The 23,800-nt window shown below is 32.9% G+C and overlaps 1 protein-coding gene across 7 annotated transcripts in view; it reads right to left on the reverse strand.

Annotated features, from left to right (window-relative positions):
• LAMA2 (laminin subunit alpha 2) overlaps nucleotides 1-23,800 on the reverse strand; it is a 618,419-nt gene that overhangs the window by 329,369 nt on the left and 265,250 nt on the right. For all 7 annotated transcript variants that reach the window (XM_021936880.2, XM_021936881.2, XM_021936883.2 and 4 more), the window contains exons 9-11: nucleotides 20,021-20,120; nucleotides 13,505-13,665; nucleotides 61-201 (exon numbers count right to left, since the gene is read on the reverse strand). In XM_021936880.2, the coding sequence (XP_021792572.2) occupies nucleotides 61-201; nucleotides 13,505-13,665; nucleotides 20,021-20,120 (402 nt within the window). The remainder of the gene's footprint in view (nucleotides 1-60; nucleotides 202-13,504; nucleotides 13,666-20,020; nucleotides 20,121-23,800) is intronic.

The raw sequence follows: 23,800 nt of genomic DNA on the forward strand, positions 1-23,800 counted from the left end.
AATGAAAGCAACAAAGAAGGCTGATGGGGCAGCAAACAGAACCAAATGGTGCTTGCTTACTTTGCCATAGGTCCAGTAGGAACTCTGACATCTGTTTGAAACACCTGAACAGAAACACTCATCGCAGCCTTTCCAATTATCTTCTTGCAAATTGAAGAAGCCGGATTTGCAACGACTACAGTCTCCTCCTTCAACATTCTCCTGAAAATAAAGAGATGTATCAGCAACAGAGGTATCCTTCAACATTATGAGCTGTGTCCATGTCTGTATAGGAAAATATTAACTGTACATTCTTCATTTTACCCTCTCAACTATATTTAAAGTATAATGATATTTTTAAAAATCTGCTCAAAAGCTCTATATTAAGCCATATCCTTTCTAATTACACGGGTGAGAAAGATTACTGGATGCAAATCTACTCTCGTAAAAGTGACTATTTTGATCTTCATGTAGGTTGAGTGTAGAGTAAATGTCATGATAAATACCTGTGCAGGAATGAATTAGACTAAAATGGGGCCAGTTAGGTTCACTGTTCTGTTATTGAGGTACTTCATTTAATTTTATGGTAAAATTAAAGACATTAATACATGGATGTATAATAGAACATTGATATCACACCAGTTATAAATACTTTTCACATTTCAGATTAAAAATATGTACATTTGAGGCAAGCATAGGAACTTGACAGGTAGAGAAACTGGGGTAAAGATTAGATAAAGTAGAAAGGAAGCAAAGTTTTCTCCTGGTTAACTGTTCACAGTGTTTTCTGTAACACATCAGAACAATCAGTTAGTCACATAGTGATACTATGGGAAAGAGCTCTTCTCATTCTGTGACTGCTCTCCAGACTGGCTTCATTAATCCTACTTTCAGTACACTGAAAAATTATTTGTATACAGTTGAGCCTAAAATGTGGACTCAGGCCAGTGAAAGCTGACCCTATAATGATAAACAGGGAAGGATGTAATCTTTCAATTTAAAGAGCAGTTAATCTTGACTAATACTTCTAAATGAAGGCATCCTGCTTTCCAGGAAACAGATTTGTAATATTCCCTACATACACATTTTCTCTACATTTCCCCTCTTCTTTGAATTCCCTTATTATCAGTTCTGAGGCTTTTTAATAAATTCCCTTGGACAACTAACTTCTCTCTCAATGTAGTTTTCATAGCCCTTTATACATTACCCTATCACAACCACAAAAAAGCATTGTTCAAAGATTGTTCTCTCTAGCTATCTACCATAATCTATTCAGAGGTAGAAACTCTGTCTTACTTATCTTTATAGTCTGAGAAAATAACATGGTTCCTGGTACAGCATTGAGCATTAGCTTCATCAAATTTACTAAGTTCAAATAAATCTCTTGGCTGTCATGTTTTTCATGCATAGAAAAGTGCTATACACAGAGTACGAGCTTAATAAAAACATCTTTAAACAAACCCAGATTGAGCAGAAGATAGGGATGATAAAATCTGAGAACATATATGGAAAATCAGAAGAGAAGAGTAAAATAGCATGAAGAAATAAGGAGAAAATTTTAAGAATAAAGAAAGCGGTCCTCCTTATATCCAAGAGAATAATTTGTCTTAAATTAACTTTTTGATACTGAATTATTATGACTCATTTACAAACTCAGCCACTTCTATGTGGGAACCTTACTAAGCACTGCCATAAGATTTTTGCCAGCTTACTTTTTAAGGCAGATTTCAGACATTTTGAAATGATAGATATCAGCAAAACTAATCAAACTAATTTCAGACTTATAGTGACAAATAAATCCCCAAAGCACTAAAGTTGAGAGCATCTTCAAAAGAGTATAAAGGCAAGAAAGATGAAACATATCTGTAATTATGATTTAGTTTATTCCGTTGAGGACACAGTACAGCTGTTCTGTACACTGTGTTCTTATGCGCTTGGTCTAATCTAGTTTTCATTTACTCTAATTTGAAAGCTTATAATGCCACTATTCTGAGATTCAGACTAAGTTCAACAATGAGAAATTTGCAGACACTAGCTACATTTTCCTTAGTTCCATTTTAGCCTAGTAAAATGACCTTGAAAAAATATGATTAAATAATTTCATATTCAATTTTATTTAATAACCTGAAGCAACATATTAGGGTAGGAATTCTAGGCACTCTGAAGATAAATAAGTCAAGGTCTTTGTCCTTAAAAACCAATATCTAGTTGGGTAAAAAGATATACTCACAATCAACTATAATGCAGGGTGGAATATGGTAAGTGCATCTGAGAAATGAATTAAATTATGGGCACATAGAGGAAGCACTACTTTCTGCCATAAGGCTTAAGGAAGCTTTATGACAGGAGTGGAGTTTGACCCGATCCTTGAAGCATGGTTTAAAAATTCAACTTGTGGACATAGACAGAATGAGAGACTGATGTTAGCAAAGACATTGGGAACAAGAATTCATTTTAAAAGTTGGAGATTCATTCATTATTTATTTTTCAAGACAAATGTGCAGGTTGAGCAACCCTAATCAGAAAATCCCAAATCTGAAATGTTTCAAAATTTGAAACTTTGGGGGCACCTATATGATGCTCAAAAGGAATGCTCATTGGAGCATTTCAGATTTTGGATTTTCTGATTAGGAATGATCAGCCAGTATGTATTCTGCAAATATTCCAAAATCTGAAAAAATCAAAAATCTGAAACATTTCTGGCCTCAAGCATTTTGGATAGGGATACTCAGTCTTGCATTTAATACTTCCTATATGCTAGAACTTCACTTGGTACTTGAGATCCAGGGCCCTGCCCTCAGAAAGCCCATCCTAAGAGATATTCCGTAGGAATTGGTAAGTCATTCATTAGCAGTTGTTCATTAGGAGATAAATCAACAGAACTATACTTGAGTCACTTAAGTTGGCAGTAGCAAGTAAAATGTCTATAAAATGTAAGACATTGGCTTAAAGAAATCTTTCTTTACTACATTACAGAGTATATTTTATGTAATTTAGAGTAGCACAATTCGAACACAGAATTACCGTGTTCCGGGACTTTTGTGCACATCTTCATAGAGACCAAAGTTTCCCGCCTTCTACTAGCTTGTTAATATACATGATCTTGACAGTCTAGTTCCAATTCTTTCTATGTGTCTCCAGGGACATCATTGCTTTTTCAAACTTTCTTTGTGACTCATCAACCATTGTCATCCATGAGTCAGCTCCTAATTGCATTCCTGGCTTATTCTTGGAAGATCTTCTTGATGTGAATATTCTAGGACTTACATTTTTTTTGATTTCCAGCTTGCAAGTGAGCCATTAGCTTTATGATTGAGCTCTTTGAATAATTTCACTTCCTCTGTTATCAATATCAATATCAATATCAAATTATGAATAAATGCTCTGTACATTATTTCTTATTGTTGCTTTATTCTTTATATTATTCGTTCATCACCTTATAGCTGAACTACTATATACAAGACATATGAGATATCAGAGGGAATATAAAAATGCCCTTAAGAGGATTATAGTAAAGGAAGTAGGAATTTTCTTTTTTGCTATAGTTCCCTTAGCACAGTTTCCACCTGGAGAAATAGAGTCACGATAGTTTCCCTATGTACTTTCTGATGAGGCTGATTTCAGATAAGTATATCACAAGGTGGAAGAAAATCACTGTTGTAAGAGGCATACAGACAACATGTTCTGGATCTGACACCAAATTCATCACCAGAGTCCACTATGCCCCTGAAGAAAAAAATAAGGCAGAAAAACCATAGGGTTGAGCAAAAAAGATGTATCCCAAGATTTTCATAAGATTAAAATAGGGTACTGCCACGCTGTCCTCTTCCAGATGTAAGAATGTCTCCAGATGTAAAAATATCTACTAAAGGGCATTTATTGAAATAAATAAATAGATAAATAAATACAAACAGTAAAACCATAATTTTATTATTTTCTTGCCATTTATAAGATTGGCACAGACCATATATTATACCTTATTACCATCATCCAATTCAGTCCCTAAAGCACAGACCCTAAATTGACCCTAAATACCAAATGATGATGGTAAAAGTCTTGTACCTTCCAGATTGAATGTTATTTTAATCATCATGAGATTTCTATGTTCCTTTATAATTCTATAACTTATTTGTACTGATGAATTTTAAAAAGTTATTAACATATAACTAATTTTTTCTTTTTTTGTTTGTACTTCAATGGTTGCAAAAACATAATTTAATAAAAAAATTTAAAGTTGTTTTAACTGTTAATCTAAACAAAATGGAGTCTAATGTATTAAATCTCTCAGCATTCCTACTGGGAAACTCCTATTGATCCAATAAATTCATTTTAACACTTTATTTGTATAGAGTCCATTAGTGATTCTTTTCAATTTGCATAGTTAATGATAACTTTCACACTAAAGCCTATAAAACAGGGTAATTTCTAGAATGCTACAGACTTCCACTCTAGAGATTAATATTCATTCCCTTATATCACCATATTTTCTTAAAACCAAATATTCGACTTTTGCTATTTCTATGCCATTATTCTAATCAATTATATTAATAAAATGAAATATGAACTGATAATTGTTACAGGAAGTCAGGGACCCCGAACTGAGGGACCAACTGGAGCCGCAGCAGAGAAACACAAATTGTGAAGATTTCATTTTAATATGGACACATATCAGTTCCCAAAATTAATACTTTTATAATTTCTTATGCCTGTCTTACTTTAATCTCTTAATCCTGTTATCTTCGTAAGCTGAGAAGGTATGTCACCTCAGGACCACTATTGTGTTAAACTGTACAAATTGATTGTAAAACATGTGTGTTTGAACAATATGAAATCAGTGCACCTTGCAAAAGAAAGGAATAACAGCAATTTTCAGGGAACAAGGGAAGACAACTATAAGGTCTGACTGCCTGCGGGGTCAGGCAGAATACAGCTATATTTTCCTTCTTGCAGAGCCTATAAATGGACATGCAAGTAGGGAAGATATCGCTGAATTCTTTTCCTTGCAAGGAATATTAATAATTAAGACCTTGGGAAAGGAATGCATTCCTTGGGGGAAGTCTATAAAGGCTGCTCTGGGAGTGTCTGTTTTATGCGGTTGAAATAAGGACTGAAATACTGAAATATACCCTGATCTCCTGCAGTATCCTCAGGCTTATTAGGGTGGGGAAGAAACCCCACCCTGGTAAATTTGAGGTCAGACCAGTTCTCTGCTCTCGAATCCTGTTTTCTGTTGTTTAAGATGTTTATCAAGACAATACATGCACAGCTAAACATAGATCTGCATCAGTAATTCTAATTTTGCCGTTTGCATTGTGATCTTTGCTTTTGTCTGTGCCCTGTTTCCTCAGAAGCACGTGATCTTTGTTCTCCCTTTTGCCCTTTGAAGCATGTGATCTTTGTGAACTACTCCCTGTTCGTACACCCCTTCCCCTTTTGAAATCCTTAATAAAAACTTGCTGGTTTTGTGGCTCAGGTGGGCATCACAGTCCTACCAATATGTGATGTCACCCCCAGAGGCCCAGCTGTAAAATTCCTCTCTTTGTATTCTTTCTCTTTATTTCTCAGACCAGTCAACACTTAGGGAAAATAGAAAGAACCTATGTTGAAATATTGGGGGCAGGTTCCCCCAATAGATAATATTCATTTTTCCATTGTAAATAATCCACACATAAATACTTTTATATTCTCACATATTATGATATTAAAACATGTCACTTCACTTTAGACTAGTGTTTTCAGTCTACTTAATCTATTTTTTATTATCATGTCCCTACAGAACCTATATAGCCATTTTTTCATAATCATCCCCACCATGAAGCTTTAATACTCCAGATATATTTTATGTACAGATGCACCATGTGAATGTTTGCCTTTACATAAAACCAATGATATTTTTGTTCCCCAAGAACCAGTTTTCATTCTTTTAGGAAGAAATGTGTGCTTTAGACATCTATTTCTGTTGAACATAGCTCAATGTTGTGGCCTATGCTACAAAAAACTTATCATGGCTGCCTTTTTTTCTTTAGTTCTCTTTTCCCTTTAAAAACAAAGTTGAATTCGAAAAATTTTACTAAGTTCTTTTGTTTTTGATTTCTTGAAGTGAGATACTATCGTGTTGACATCAATTTTCTTTTTGCTGTAGTTTCCTCAGTACAGTTTTTCTCTGGAGAAATACAGTCACAGTAGTTTTCTTATATTCTTTCTCATGGAAGCTACTGCCTTATAAATTAGGTACAACTTCAGCAATACATACTGAACTGTGATTGTTAGTCAGCTTGGAGTACTACTGACAAAGTTACCAGGAATAGATACAGTGACATTTAAGTTATTTGCTTCAGGAATTTCTCAGTCATGCTTGGCTTTTTGGTAGTTTGTAGTTAATTACAGGTTTTCTTCTGTTATGACCTTTATAGTAATGCATCCTAGTATTAAAAGAAGTTAACAAAACAAGGATAATTAGTTAATTAGCAGTATTTGTTGAGGACTTACTCCTAAAACACACTTTTCCAAGGCTAGATAATAGTTGATGGGTTAGGGAGGAGAAGGAAATACATAAACATTAGTTCTCACTTTTCACAAGCTTAGCTTTTAATAGTGTGAAAGAGAACCAGAGCTGGACAGTAGTTAAAACAATGAAAATAGGCTTCAGTGAAAAACTATTGCAATAGGGAAAAAGTGACCTTAGTAAAGAACTAGCCTCCATTCCCAATACAACATGAACAAGTAGGGATTCACAGCCAAGGAACAGGGTGGAGATTTATAGCCATAGAGCAAGGATCAGGGGTGAACAATCATTAAGAAGAGACATCAGGGATACGGGGGATTCTTACTAAACCACATGAACAGGATTCTTGTTGAAGACAGGCCAGAGGGATCAGATATCAAGGGTAAGGGGTCATTCACACACTGACTTTGCAGAATTCTTGCTATAACCAAGCTAGGTTTGAGAACAAGGCTCAACGAAGAGGCCTCATCAAAAAGAGGACTCAGAGAAGCCTTTCCAAAGTTTGGTCAAGGAGTCTGTCAATGCAAAAAATTGGCTAACATAATGTTATTTGAACTGTAGCTGTTGCAAGAGATAAATTCCTGCATGAACCTTTTATGCCAAAAATTCTACATCTGTAATTTAGATTCAGGATTAAATGTACCATTGAAGGCCATTTGTAAAAATACCCAGGAATCAAGTCTACAAGTTAATGAAGTGACCATTCCTGTACACAAATGAAAAAGAAGGGGGAAATCCAAAACCAATAAAAATGTTAACACACCATAAAAATCCTTTCAGGGAAAAAGAACAGAAACTTATCTCCGCTTGAGAAAAGCAATATAAACAACAACAAAAAGTAATCCAATAGGTATTTATAGTTATACTTTATATTTGTACGGGGCTTTAATGTTATAATTATACCTATTGAAAGGCAGAAAAGATTCAATGACACCATTTCATAGATTACAAAATAGAATCAGAAAGGCTAAATGACTATTAAAGCTTCACAAGATTTTAGCTCTCTTCCTTCCATCTTTCTTTTGTATGAGTCATTGTGTTATCTTCTTATTGTGCAATGATAAAGAAAATACATAGGGTCCATATCATCACCAGAGGTAAGATAGACATAAAACAGAATTAATAATTATGAGATCATAAAAGAAAAGAAAAGGGTTTGAAAAGTGATTATGCTATGAGAATGATATGATTTGAGGATGCAGGGGCAGCTTTCCTGTGAAAGTTGAAGTTAAGCCAAGCCATTAAAAATGCCTGGCTAAGCAAAGGAATAGGGCTAGAAATGAGATTTCCCAAGCAATTCGAATAGAACTTATAAAATTCCAGATGCTACAAAGAACTAATAGACTCAAGAAATTTAAGCAAAGCTGAAAAACAGTGACTGATACTCAAGAACATTCTGGAGAGGTAAGCCAAGGCCAGATCACATAGTCTCATGGGCCTGTAAGGACTTAATGGAAAAATGCAATAAAAACAAAGGAAAACAATATGAAAATACAGACTTTAATTTCTAGTCTTCTACTTCACTATTTATCTTTCTATTATAAGACTTTGATAAAACTAAAAGCACATGTTCCTACCTAGATCAAGGTCAATTTATATTATGTGTGAGATTCTACAAACCAACTGATTTTGCATAAATAATATGACACCAAACTGCAAAAGAGCCAATTTCTAGCATATGGTACTTGAAATAAACAAATACTGAGAGTCAGACAGCACTTATATTCAATGACTTGTCATATATCTGAAATTGACTTGCCTCTTGTAATTCATTACAGACAGAAATTTCAAAATTTTTAACAATGCAAAAATATTATAAACATTTTAGTGTCTTGAGCTAGCATTCCTTTAACATTTTGAAATATAATGATGATAATGTTCATTAATATCATTGTTGAAGAGGAAATCTTGTGTGTAAAATGTAATAATGTAGTTGACATTGTATTAAAAATTTCATTCACCTCTTTTTAAATCTGGAATTCTTTTTTACATTCAATTAAAGAAATTTAAATTAGAAATTATTTTAAGACATTAAAAAAGCACATATAACATGCATTACCCATGCAACCTAGAGGTAACAAAACATTCATATTTTATATTTGCCTCAGATATATTTTTAAAGCAATGATACTTAGATACAAATGAATCTCATTTCACTTCTGTTTTATTCCCTTTCCTGTTTCTCTAGAGGTAGCTACTATTCTGAAATTAGTACTTACCCTACAAGTGTATTTAAATTTTTAAATTATAATGTATGTACTCACAATGTAGCATTGTTTTATGTTTTACAACTTGATATAAATAATAGCATAATGACATTGTTTTTCCACCTGAAGTTTCTGAAATTTATCATTGTTTATACATGAAGATCTGTTTCATTCACTTTAGCTGGTTTTTTATCAGACTAAAGGGAATATGAGAATTTATTTTTGCTATTTATTTATTTTTCTTATCTTCATCATAGTAAGTACGTCTACATTGAGCACTTTTTAGATGGTTTTTCTGTACATATTTTAAGAGTTTTTTGGGGTAAATATTTGGATGTGGAATTGTTGGTTGACAGGGTTTTATCACCTTCAAAGCTACTAAATAATGCCATATTGCCCTCTTAAATTGTGGTACTAATTAACTCTATTAATAGAAATGGTAAACATTTAAAATTTCAGATTTTCACTGGTACTTGGTGATGGTCAGCTGTCTGCTCATTTAGAATTTTATGTTCTTCAATAACCTTTAAAAATTATCTCAATTTTAAAAACATTTATTTATAGGTATCACAAAGTTTTTGTCGCTATTCTAAATATTTTTATTATATTTTCTATTTGCTTGTCATTGACATAAAGAAATACTACTGCTTTTTATAGATAGATTCTTCTAGGCTACAATCCAGTTAAAATGTCTTATGGGTTCAATATTCTTACTAAAGGACATATATTATTTAATATTTCTTTCAATGAAGTTGGACTGTGAGTGGTAAACACTCACAATAAAGATATTTGCCCCCAGTTTTAATATTTTTATCTTTGTCTTGCTGGTTGACAGATTTTCTACTATGGGTAAGATTATTTTTTATCATCCTCAAACTGAGGATTTATAATAGTTTTTAATTCATGATCATTCTTTTCTCCTTCATTTTTTCTTTGAATATTGTTTCTCCTCAACTTCTTCTAATCTCTTCTTTGGCAACTTCTGCTAAACTCCCGTTGAATTTTATCATTCTATGAGTCAGTTAGCATTATATTTATTTACTTCCTTATGTCAATTTATAGGTAATTTTTTCAGGTCTATATTTCTGATGTTCTATCCTGCAGTTTCTCATCTCTTGTTTAACCCAATGATTGAATTTTTAATTTCAATGACTATATATATTTTTTTCATTTCTGGAAGTAAATTACATATGTTTCTTTTCCAAACCTGATTACTTTTGAATTTTAATATAGCATCTGTTTTATTTTTTTCCTATTCCTTCTTTGTTTATTCTTCAATCTTCTAATTATGCTTTTACAATTCAATATTTTAAACATTTTTATGATTTATGTGATGAAAATATTATCACAGATTTTTATGAATATAAAACTTCTTTCGGACTATCCTTTCTAGTTCTTTGTGTACAAATATTCTTATTTTTGTGGCCGCTGGTTTCCTTTTGTAGTTATTTTCCTTTTGTGTACTTTACTTGCTTTGTGATGAGATCATTTTCAGTTGAGGCTGTATTATTTTTCCTATGGTAATACCATTTCCTTGACTTGTTGAAGAATTCCAGCACATAAAGGGAGAATAAAAATGGATCCCATTCCCATGTGGCACACAGGTTTGAGGATTTGGTCCTACACAAGGTAAGTAACCTTTACCCACTCAGAGGCCCTAAAAGAAAAGTTTTCTAGCTGCCTCTGTAGGCTTGCAGGAAGAATTTTCTAGACCCCATTTCCCTGTCTGAAAGTATTTCTAGTGTCCCTGCTTCAGTGAGTTCAGCTGCAATTTCCCTCTGTGGGTCCAAATCCTAGTGGCAAGTCCTAGTGAGGGCATTAAAACTCCAAACCTTAGCCCCGATCTTAGAACTAAGACTTGCCTCCCATCCCCCACCCCATGACCCCAGTTGCTCAGTTTAGCTTGAGCTTTTGCTTATGCTTAACTTAGATTTCCCTCTTCGGTCTGACATCTAGGAATTTCCCTTTCTTTCTTGAATCTAAATGTTTATAAATCTATTTGCTATGTTTATGCAGCATATCTGTGTTTTTAAAATAGCAAAAGTGGGAGAAGTGATGTCCATATCAGCTCAGTATGTCATTTTACCCACAGGAAAAATAATACAGCCACAACTGAAATGCACTCATCACAGAGCAGTCATTTAAAATTTATAAAACAAAAACCAGTTAGGCCCAAGACTTCTTAATGAAACCCTTTTTAAAAACGTCTTCACACTTCAGTGAGATATTTCTTTCTGATGAAAAATTATTTAAAAACTCATATGTTACAGTATAAGAGAATAACGGCATAAATATTTAAGGTTAATATGCATTTTGGAGATGAATACTTATATACACATTATTTCACGTGTGATTTATATTATTTCTATTTACAGAAAAATACTTATTTAAAGTTACTAACTTGGATATAAATACATGGACACTTATGTGTATATTCTTCCCCTTCTGCTAAAAATATGTCATTTGATTTGAATTTATATCTCCAATATTTTAGTCTCTCAATACAATGTTGCTTCTTAGACAGTATTGTGGTCCATGCTGTTTTTACAATCAGTTGACATATCTATGTCAAATCATGTTTTTGTGAAACAGTATGAACTGTTACATTTCTCTCTACACTAAGTGTCCTTTCAGTATTTAAATTGTATGCATATTTTGTTGAAATGCTGGGTTATTTATTATTTTTTAAACAAGAGACTGTAGGCACTTAATTGTAGTACATTGCATGCACATTTTGATGTAACTCTTCATGGCATATTGTGATATTATTGTGATATGATGTAATTTTGTGATATAATTCATGTTATATGCATATAATTTGTGATTTTTATAATTATGTAGATGTTTTATGAAACTTGCTTACTGCAAGTTTTTAATCCTGAAACAATTTAGTTTATAAGAACTTACAGTTTTCTATTTAACATATCACATGGTTGAAAGGCATTTATTTTAATGACGCTATTTACTTAATTTTCATTCTTTTATGATTTCTTAATTGCTGTTTATTGTTGCGTTTTAATTGTCTGTGTAGAGCTTCAAGTGTCTACACAGGAGGCATCTTTCTTATTAGGATTATAATCATTCTGAGTACAATATTGAGTTCGGCTGAGAGCAGGCAGTAAGCAGCTCAAGGGGCTTTCCCTTGGAGCCCTGCTAATCACCACAGCTCTCTTGTTCTAGCCTTTCTCGCTATATTTACCAAAGAAAATGAACTCACTTGTTACTCTCTTTCCTTGCAAATACCAGACATCACCATTGTATGAGTGATAGGTATAGCAAACCACTTCTTTTTCTTCCCTGTTTGATTTTATGTATTCCAGAAACTCAGGAGGTTTCTTTCCATTTTAAGCTCAGTTTGGCCTGTCCTTTATTTGAACAAGTGGTAAAGGTTAGAGATTTCTGTGGAGTTTTGAAAAGAGAATAAAGCACATACAAGGCATGTTTTGATAAATACTAGAGAAGATGCACTAAGAGCCTGCAGGATTGCCCACAAAGACATACAAGATGGAGAGGGGAGGTATCCTTAAGCAATCAATCACTCACACACTGCTACACAATCTTGGTCGACTCAAGCAATTTTTCATTTCAGATAATATTGGAATGAAATGTAATACATTAGAAAATTTACTATATTCCAGGACATGGCAACTTTTTACTACAGGCTTGTGGACTTTTCTGCTTACTGTGTCCACAGGACTTTTGTTATTTTAGTAGTTCAAAATAGGTTCCTAAATTGCCCCTGATGTAACATAAACCTATTATGTAACTATTATTATATTTAGCTTGATATTTCCAGACATTCTTGTCCCAATTCATAAACACTTCATTAAAACTAATATTTGCTACTTATATTATGGCTTAATGGTTGTATATGTACACATAGGCTCACATATATCAAATACAACTATATAATATTTCATAGCTGCCAAGATAATACTAACATGTTAAAATATTTTTAATAAGGGTCTCTTTTTAATTGAAAATAAAGAAAAAAAGTAGTAACTTTCATTTTTACATTAGTATGGTATGCTAACTTTTTCAAAGAATGGTTCATTCTCTCAGCTAATGTAGTTATACACCGTCTGGTCAGAATGTTACAGAACTCATTACCATAGCTAAAGTAAATCAGTCTTTTCATTTTTCACTTGTGCATGCCTCTATGTTTCATAATGTTTATAAGCTGCAGATGTAATGCATCCCTTGGTGTTAACATGATTTGTTATTAGGTGAGCATGTACAACAAAGAAAGTTGCATTTCTAAAAGTACTCTTGGAAGAAAATATTGAGCCTTTAATCAATTTCATTAGGGCTTCATACATTTTTTACAATTAAACAGAAAAATTTGAATGTAGTGAGTATGTAAAGACTTACCTGGGTTCAACCTTTAGAAGTTTATTTAAAAATTCAGAATAAAACCCTTGACAGAATTCATTTCTGATTTAGATGCAAAGGTATAATAGATTTGAATGCACTTTAGTTTTAAAGGGTTGCTATTTCTAGCGCCGTATATTTTTAAATTAACACCCTAGTTGGGCAATGGGGTGAAAGTGTTTTTGTTCTAAAATAACATAGCCTTTAAATGTGGTTTATCCTCTGTGCATTTGTAGGCTTTTAGATAAGTGCCTTATAAACATCTTGCTACAGTGAACCTGGTGGGCATTTAAAGACATGTATAGGGTCACCACATATAGAATAGGTAGTGGATACTTCCAGAAGTCATTATAATTGCTTAATGCCAAGGAAATCAACAGAGAAGCCAAGAAAAATAACCTTCTATCTTGACAGTGGGACATTACTGGAATAAACAATGTACCTTGCAGTTACAGGGGCCAAAACAAGGGTCCTCATTTTTGCTCCCTAAGCCACTGCAGTTACAGGCTTTGCAGTCTGGGTAGCCAGTGTAGCCCCTGGCACACCGATCACAGCTCACACCTCCAAAACCAGTTTTGCAATGACAGGATCCAGGTGCCAAACCTAAAGAAAGATGAGCCACATATCAACATTTCTAAAACAAATACATAATTTCGTTCTTAAGGTTTTAATGATCGTAACCTTTAAAAGACTATTTTGACACAAAAATAGATTTTTGATGTACATCAATAAAGAAAAGTTAAAACCAAAAAGCATAGGGTTTAATTAAAAGTTTTCTATGATTGGCTAAACATAGCATCTTCTAAGTGTCAATAAAAATATTAAAAATGTAAACAAGAAAGATGAAATCTCAAAGCATCTACCAAACTATGACTATAGAAAACAAAGACCAAGGAGTGATTTCCACAAACGCTAATGCTGATGATGCTACATTGAGAAGAATAAGCAGTAATGAATGCAAAACTAGTGGCTCATGAAACAAGCCTGCTCCAACAGACTATCACAGGTGCAAGTAGCCTTGGGAATAAAGATATACTACTTAAAACAACAGTTTAACAATGATTCTCTAAGAACATTGCCACTGGCAGTATTATTAAAGAAAATAAAGGTGTTCATGGGAATTGATACTTTGGGGATAAGAAGCAATAGATGAGGGAAATGAAAAGTTTAAATTAACTTTTTTTAACATGGAGAAGTACAAAAGACACTGTTTATTCATGTCTTTGGTTAAAAAAATGGAAAAAATACAGGATGAATTAATACAACTAACAGACCTTCAAAATCTGGAGGAAGATAAAAGCAGATCAGTAGTATATATAGTCCATCAGAAAGAAGAAAGGAGGAGGGGGAAGAAAAGGCAAGGAAAGGTTAGGGAGAGAAAGCAGAAAGCAGAATGACAGAATTAGTGTCAGAAATGCATGCTAAATACATACTAATGAGTTAAGTAGTCTTACTGTTCTTATTAAAAACATAAACATGTAATATGCACAAGAGATACACAAAATGAACAGGAATATTACAAATAAAAGAAAATGAATGTGTGTCAAGAAAGCAGATGGAAAAGAAAAAAAAGTTGTGAAATATTAATTAGGGCCAAAGTAGAACTCAAATAAACTAGGTTCAATAAGACAAACTCTCATTTTACATTGATAAAAATATAATAAAAACATGATTTAAATTATTAAGTTCATGCTTCAAATAAGCACTAATTATCAACACAAAAATATGTAGACAACAAAAGATATCGGAAATAAAAAGTTTAAAAGTCAATGGCTGAAAATGATGCTACTTACTCATCTTAAATATTTACAGATGAAGTAAGTAAAAACAGAAAATTTGAATAATCTAATAATGTCAAATTACATATTATGTGGTATATAACTTTAAATATTTACCATAGCTTATGATTGACTAATCTATAAAAAATGTTCAATTATCAAAGCAGAAATTATCTAAGGCTTATTTTCTTAACATAAATTACTACTTTTAGATGTGTATCAAATGCCACAAAAATTAGAATTAAATTAATTCCAAATATCAAACATGATGAGAGAATTTTATGCAAAATTCAACCATTTTAAGAATTAATGCCTAAATATTTCTCTTTAATAACTCTTGGGTTAAAGAGAAAATCAAGACTTTGATTAAAAATAAATAGCTATCCAGGTAGAATATAATAGCAGTAAAAAGGGAACTTAATGTTTATTGGGTATGGGAAAAATAAACTGTACCCAAAAGTAAACTTCTAGGCTTAAATAGTCCATTACTTTAAAAAATACAGATAAATTAAAATTCAATTCATTTAAGTATAAGAAAGAGAAAACATAAACACCACAGGAAATAAAGAGATTTGAAAAAAAGAAAAGCAAGCAAAAGGAAACTGTAAACAAAGCTAATCAAGGGTATCAAAAGAGGACAAATTATCAAAGAACTACCACAAATGTCTTTTAATGCTAGTTAATTTTTTTTATTATTATACTTTAAGTTCTGGAATACATGTGCAGAACATCCAAGTTTATTACATGGGTATCTATGTGCCATGGTGGTTTGCTGCAGCCATCGACCTGTCATCTACATTAGGTATTTCTCCTAATGCTATCCTTCCCCTAGACCTCCACCCACTGACAGGCCTCGGTGTGTCATGTTCCCGTCCCTGTGTCCATCCACGTGTTCTTGTTATTCAACACCCACCTATGAGTGAGAACATGCGGTGTTTGGTTTTCTGTAATGCTAGTTAATTTTTACAGACTGTTTTCAAAACTTGAAACTCTTATGGTCATATAGAAATGGAGAGCTATGTAATTCAATTTATGAAACTAATTTTAACTTGATATCCAAATGCAAAAAATGATAACACAAAATAAACAAAACTGCTAAGACTCAAATAGCACTTATTTTAAGGTAGTCATTGTACTTAGCTTACACAAAACACATGGGTTAATTCAGTTGGTACTCAAACATCTATATGAGGCAGACACTATTATTTTTCCGTTTCACAGATGAGGTAAATAAGGCACAGAGAAATTAAGTGATTTGCCAAAGGAGCACAACTGGTGGGTGTCTGAGTCACAGGCAGTTTAACTTATGAATCAAGATGAGTAAAACTCCAAACTGAATCCTAAAGTACATTAAAAGGATCCCCTATGATGTCAGGTAGAACATACTCTGGAAATATAAATGTTGTTTATTTATTTATTTATTTTTGAGACGGAGTCTTGCTCTGTCGCCCAGGCTGGAGTGTAGTGGCACAATCTTGGCTCACTGCAAGCTCCACCTCCCGGGTTCACGCCATTCTCCTGCCTCAACCTCCCGTGTAGGTGGGACTACAGGCGCCCGCCACCGCACCCGGCTAATTGTTTGTATTTTTAGTAGAGACGGTGTTTCACCGTGTTAGCCAGGATGGTCTCAATCTCCTGACTTCGTGATCCTCCCGTCTCGGCCTCCCAAAGTGCTGGGATTACAGGCGTGAGCCACTGCGCCCGGCCTATTTAATGTTAATAAGTTCATTTCTAATAGATTACACTAATAGACCAAATGGAAAAGAAATCTGATAATTTTAATAAAGTTTACAAAGGCATTAAATAGTTTATCATTTACTTCTGATGTTAAAATTTCCGGAAATTGAGGCTAAATGGAGAAGTACTTCATGTATTAAACAATGCCTATCTTAACTTTTATTTCTGGAAATATTGTAAACTGGATGTCCAAAGAACCCCTCCTGTTCAGAACACTTGAAGATACAGAATAAAATTAAACGTAGAAAAATAGATAGGTAGGTAGGTATGTAGATAGATTAGATAGATAGATAGATAGATAGATAGATAGATAGATAGATAGATAGATAGATAGATAGATAGATAGATAGATGGATGGATGGCAGATAATAGTATGGTTGCACTGGTGTGAAATAAAGAAACCCCTTGGAGATGAGAAACTACAGAATGGACTTCTAGAAAGAAACATTGACTTAAGTCATTCTTTAAAACAATGTCTTTCCTGGAGTTGACTGGCAAATTCTGATGACTAGACTACAGTTCATGGAGCATGGCTTTACAGAAGAACAACAAAAATTCTAGGTCCTACATACGCTGGGTCATTATCACATAACCTCATGTAGATTCAAGGCTTCTGAAAGAATAAACTAAGAAATACATATGCAGGCATACATCCACAAAACACACACACATACATACACACACATAAGAAAATGAAGACCATATGAATAAGAGATAGAAGAGAAATAAAAATGCAGACTCAGATTCAGATAACAGAGAGTGCTTCTAACAGATACAGAAAATAAAATAAATATACATAATATGTCTAAAGAGCTGAAAGTAATATTAAATGTAGATGAGTAAAAAAGAGTATTGAAAAATAAAATGTAGTTTGAAACTTTCCCTGTAAAATATAACAAAATAAATTCCAGATGTATTACAAAATTAAATATTATAAAATGAAATCATACAAATAATAAAGAAAACAAATACATTTTTCTAATCTTTGGATAGATGAGAGTTTTAGGATTATAAAGCATGTAAGAAATACAAAAATATCAAAATATATAATAACCATGGGATGATACCATTATTATAAGTAGAGAATTTTGCCTGAACTTTGATAGCTGATTACATAAAACTTTTGAAGTTTTGTGTATTAGAAATTATCAACAGTAGTGAGACAAAAAGCAAATCTGAAAACTGATTATTAAAAAATGACCTACTATCATTGTTTTTAATATTTAAAGTGCTCTTACAAATCTATGAGGGAGAAAACCTCCTTCTAGCAAAAGAAAATGAAGAAAACTAAAAGAAAAATCAGAAAAGAAATATAGTGTATTTCCCTGGTAATCAAATTAATGCCAGTAATACACTAAAATATCCTTTTCTACTATCTGGTTATGTAATCTGATGAAGAAGTGCAAACCATAAGACCACATCTTACACTCTTTCCTAAAGAAGTTATCAGAGTAAGCATGAAGATAAAAATGACCTACAGATATCTGTCCAATTTTGCAATCTGAGTCTGTATCAAATAATATGTATCTAATTACAGTGTTATAATCTTGATTATTAGGTTTCTATTTCTAAATTATAAGCATTAATTATTGGTCTGGAGCTGAATATAACTGAAAATCTTTGAAAAGATAAATATGTAACTGACAGACACTGACAAGTGGCGAAGAATGTAGGGATGATGGTCTTTATCACATCTTATATAGTAGGACCGCAAGAGAAAGTCTAAATGTAGTCAACGATGAAATAGACATGTAAGCTCTCTTCAATATGATAAAGATATCATAGAAGAAACACATAATAAAAATGTATGAATGGTGGAATGAAGGAGGGAGGTGTTGTGAATGATACATTTCTTCACCTTTCCAGACGGAGAGTCAATAGGCAATATGTAATGGTGATAAAAGTACTGATAAGAATATTATTTAGATATTAAAGGTAACTCATTAAAAAACTGAATTGGAAAAAATGCTCAATATTTTCAATTTTGGAAGTAAGACTGGGATAAATAGGTTGAAGAGGACACTTGTTATTTTATTTCTTTACTATTAAGAATTTATTTTACTATGTATTGTTTTTATAATAATTGAAAAATAATTAAATGGAATAATTATTATTAAAGGATTGGTTACAATAAACAAAAATTTGAAACAATCTTAATGTCCGTATGAAGTTTAGAGGGTAAATAATTATGGCACAACCATATAATAACGTGTTATTTAAGTGCTGAAACCAGACTTCAGAGAACGTCTTCATAGATTTTTGGGGAAACTTATCACAAAAAGTTAAGAGGAGTAATATCAGAAATTTCTCTATGCATTATGACAGAAATATATGACATTGTTAATAATGGCATCTCTCCTGAATTACCACTGAATTGTATATTTATTTTTCTACCTTTCCATTTTTATTCTGTGATCATATACTCATTATTCAAAAAGGGCTAGGGAAGAGTTACATGCTATTAATGAAAACAACATTGTGATTTACTTGTAACCACAAAAAGAAAAGAAGGCTTGAAACGAAAAGTGAGCTCAGTAATTCATCATTCAACTATCAAAAGGTATCTGCTTTTTAATATTTCAAAATTTAGTCTACATGTAACACTCAGATTGATAATCCTACAGTTTTATAAAGAATGCAGGTAATCAGAATTGTGCCTAAGAAACATTGCCAATCTTTTAACGCTAGTCATTAGAGGGGGAAAAAAAAAAACTACATTGTAGCCTTGGTTAATTTTAGTCTTTCTAGAGAAGAAATGTCCCAGTGCATTCTATAAATTTCCTACTTAAACTTGGAGAGCAACTGCCCTGGAAGTAGCTCTTAAATGCTTTATATCAAGGAGTTATGTTGGCATTTGATTCCTTAATGTTTGGAGTTCATGAATGTCATTCCTCAAAGGAAGTATTTAGCTTAAATTAGTGTCAGCCTCTTTCTCTTCATTAACTCATGACTACTACCTTCTTAGTCCTTTATAAACACTTCTTGCTTTCTATATTATTGCCTACATCTTAATGTGTGAGTTCTTCTGTTTGCTTTTCCCACTACAACACACACATTCCTCAGTGAACGCTGGCATTTCATGCTAGAACTCACAGAAGCTACAAACTATAACATGACATGAAAAAATTACATATACCACAGATTTGTGATTGACTTTCTCTCTCTCTTTCTCTCTATCTCTGTGTATGTGTGTGTGTGTGTGTGTATCTCAAAATAAATAATTCAACTCTTCTTGCTATGAAAACATTATAATTAAACATGAAAGTAATTATCGAGATGCATTTAAAAACTGCTTCCTGGAGGGAACGCTAATACACTGATAGATTAAAGAATAAATTTATTACATGAATGACATTTACTGCAAAATATTCTTCTGAAAATAATCATATTTGGCTTTTAGTTGTCCTTTTATCAGAGCAGTGACATTCTACTGCAGCTCTCACCTCGTCGAGCATGTTTCTCATCCTTGACACAGACTTCATTTAAGGAACCAATTGGATTGCAATGACATGGCTGGCATGGCCTTGGATAATTTGGAGATACCTAACAAAAACATTAAAATGAATTTAACCAAATGTAATAAAAATAGCAATATTTTTCATTTCAGCAAACTTTTATAGACAAAGTAGTTTTAGTAATACAGAGAAGTAAATTATTGAGAAAATTATAAGAATTGCCTTTAATACATGTTTATAATGTCTAAAATCCAGTTCCTTTACATGCTTACACAAATGTAAAGATGATGGAACAATAAACTCCTATATATTTGTTACTTAGATTCAATAATTATTGATATTTTCATGTTTTATTCCTTTTTATCTTGTTTATATAGTATATGAACACAGTTACTTAAACAAACCTACACTGTGTTCATATGCTATATATACAAGATTTATTTTCCAGATTTAATAGGAAAAAAACAAAAAAACTAAATTATTTGTCCAAGAAATACCCACCTATTAAATATAGCTTTCATATGTATATATATCTAGGCTTAATTTACAAATGAAAACATGTTTGCTACTATAAATCAGAGTGTTAAAATTAGACTTATTTATATACCTGACTGAATCTCAATTAACTAAGTTCACAGATGAGTTTCAAAATCATCATTTGTTTAAGACACATTCATTCGTTCCCCCATTATGAAGTTAGGACTGTGCACAGAATAGGTAAGGCATATTTTATATACACATATAAATGAAATGTTATTAAGTGGATAAATCTAAAATGACACTTTTAAGACAATAATTTTATGAACATCATAGAGATAAATTATTTAGCTGTTAAATTGCAGTTCACAAAATTTGCATAACAATACCCTTCCCAGCCTTTACTGATCCCTTTATCGTATATTCATTCAGAAGATTCTAGGAAATTCAGTGGAAAGCAACCGCTGGTAAACTGAACAAGGTGAGAAGAGTTTTCAGGTGTTACAAACCATAAGTTAAAGAGATATTGGACTTTAAGTTAACTACATTAGAAATGTCTGACGAATACCTGGAGTTTGCCATTAATCTGTCCTAACAAAATATGAAAGTAAACTTTCATGACTTCATGGTGATCACTCAGCAAGTTTATTACTCATTAGAATCAATTCAAAATCTTCAGAGGAACATAACAGAAACCAGTGTCTCTGCATTGTATTCTCCAAAATGTCCTGTACAGATGATAAATTACAGTAGTCCCCACCTCATCTGCAGTTTTGCTGTCTGAGGTTTCAGTTATCATGGTTAACCACAGTTCAGAAATATTAAATGGAAAACTCCAGAAATAAACAATTCATAAGTTTTAATTTGCATTCCATTTTGAATAGTGTGGTGAAATCTCAAGCCATCTTGCTCTGTCTCGCCAGGGATATGAATCATCCCTTTGTCCAGCATATCTATGCTGTAGAGACACTATCCTCCTGTTAGTCACTTAGTCCCATCACAGGTATCAAACAGAAAAAAACATAGTATCTATAAGTTTGGTACTATCTGTGATTTCAGGTATCAACTGGAGTTCCTGGAACATATCCTCTGTGAATAAAGGAGGACTACTGTATTAGATATACAGGAAAGAAACAGGAAAATGTTGTCCTTATTAAAAAAAGAAGCTAAGAAAAGCAGATCCTGAGGTGACCCAGATATTGAAATTAGCATACAAGGAAGTCAACGTAAGTTCTGTAAATATGACCAAGAATATAAAGGAAATAATGTTTATAATGAGTGAAGGCCTGGAGCATTTCAGCAGGGAAATGGAAGCTCTAAGGAACATAATAACTCCAGAACGCTGAAAAGTATAATACCTCAATTTAATAATTCACTGGATATGCTTAACATCAGGTAAAGATGACAGGAGGAAGAGAAGTCTACCTAATGACTACTTTTGTAGTCATCTGGCTATAGGCCAGGATTTGGTCTACAGGCCAAAGTTTTCTCAAACACGGTATAAATTGTTAAAATTATATATAAATAATGAGAATTTATTTATTTATTTATTTATTTATTTATTTATTTATTTATTTATTTTTGAGATAGGGTCTCGATCTCTCACCCAGGCTGAAGTGCACTGGCACAAGTTCAGCCCACTGCAGCCTCAGTTCCTGGGTTCAAGCTATTCTCCTGCCTCAGTCTCCAGAGTAGCTGAGATTACAGGTGCCCGCCACCATGCCTGGTTAAATTTTGTATTTTTAATAGAGACGGTGTTTCACCATGTTGGCCAGGTTGGTCTTGAACTCCTGACCGCAAGTGATTTGCCTGCCTTGGCCTTCCAAAGTGATGGGGTTATAGGTGTGAGCCACTGTGCCTGGCCTAATGAGAATATTTTAAAATCAGCTATTAAATTAAAGATGCATTATATGTAGAACAAAGTATAAGGACAGATAAAGGGGAAAAGATCCAATCTAAAGAACAGAGAAAGAAAAAAAAATTAATTAGCACTGCCTCAGATACAATCATCACCTTAGCACACATGCAGTTGGAGTCCTAGAAAGAGAAGGAAAAACATTGATCCAAAAATAGGTGTTAAAAAAATAGCCTAAAATTTCCTAAATGTGGAATAAAATCTCAATTTATAGTTCCTGGAAGCTTTGCAAATCAAGCAAGGTAAGCTTGAAAGCCATACAGACACATCATAGTTTAACTCTGAGGCTGGAAAACTTTTCTGTAAAGGGCCAGATAGTAAAATAAGCCATATAAAGACTCTGTTCATTCCTCCTTCTCTTCTTCCCCCTCAAAGTTCTCTTCATTCTCCCCTTCTTCTGCTTCGTCTTTTAACAAACCTTTACAAATGTAGAAACATCCTTTGCTTACAGGTCATACAAATATAGGCCATGAGTTAGATTTGGTCTACAGGCCAAAGTTTTATCATACATGGTATAACTGTCAAAAAGCAGATACAAAAAAAATTTTGAAATCATCTAGTGAATTAAAGATATATATAGAACAGAGAAACAAATAATGGCTATGTTGTCATAAGAATGAATGAAATCCAGAAAATAAGGGTACCACATCTTTAAAATGCTAAACAAAGAAGAAAACACACACCTCTGTAACTATGATGAAAATATCCTCCAATAATGAAAGTAGATTAAAGACATTTTCAGATAAAGGGAAGTTGAGAAAATTTGTCACCAGCAGCTCTGCACTACCAAAAAAAAAAAAAAAAAAAAAATGCTAAAAGGAAATTTTTCAAGCAGGAGGGCAATACATATAAGATAGAACCACAGAGTATGGGAAATGGGAAAGTTTGGGTTAATGTAAAGTTTGTTTCCTTCTTTTCATTTCTTTAAGACTGTTTTTGTAACTTTGTGACTTCAAACAAAAATTACAACATTGTATTAGTGGCTTATAAATTATGTGCAACATATGAAAACCATAGTCCAAAAGATAGGACTATATCACTATATCATGAGCTTAAAATACTACCATCTCACACCCGTCAGAACGGCTATTACTGAAAGTCAAAAATAACAGATACTGGTGAGGTTGCAGAGAAAGGGAACATTTACACACTGCTGGTGGGAATGTAAATTAGTTCAGCCACTGTGGGAAACAGTTGGGAGATTTCTCAAAAAACTTAAAACAGAACTAGCACTCAACTCAGCAATCCCATTACTGGGCATTTACCCAAAGGAATATATATCATTCTACCATAAAGCCACATGCATGCATATGTTCATCGCAGCCCTATTCACAGTAACAAAGACATGGAATCAACCTAGGTACCATCATCGGTGG

The sequence above is a fragment of the Papio anubis genome, chromosome 6, assembly GCF_008728515.1.
Source record: "Papio anubis isolate 15944 chromosome 6, Panubis1.0, whole genome shotgun sequence".
Lineage (NCBI taxonomy): Eukaryota > Metazoa > Chordata > Mammalia > Primates > Cercopithecidae > Papio > Papio anubis.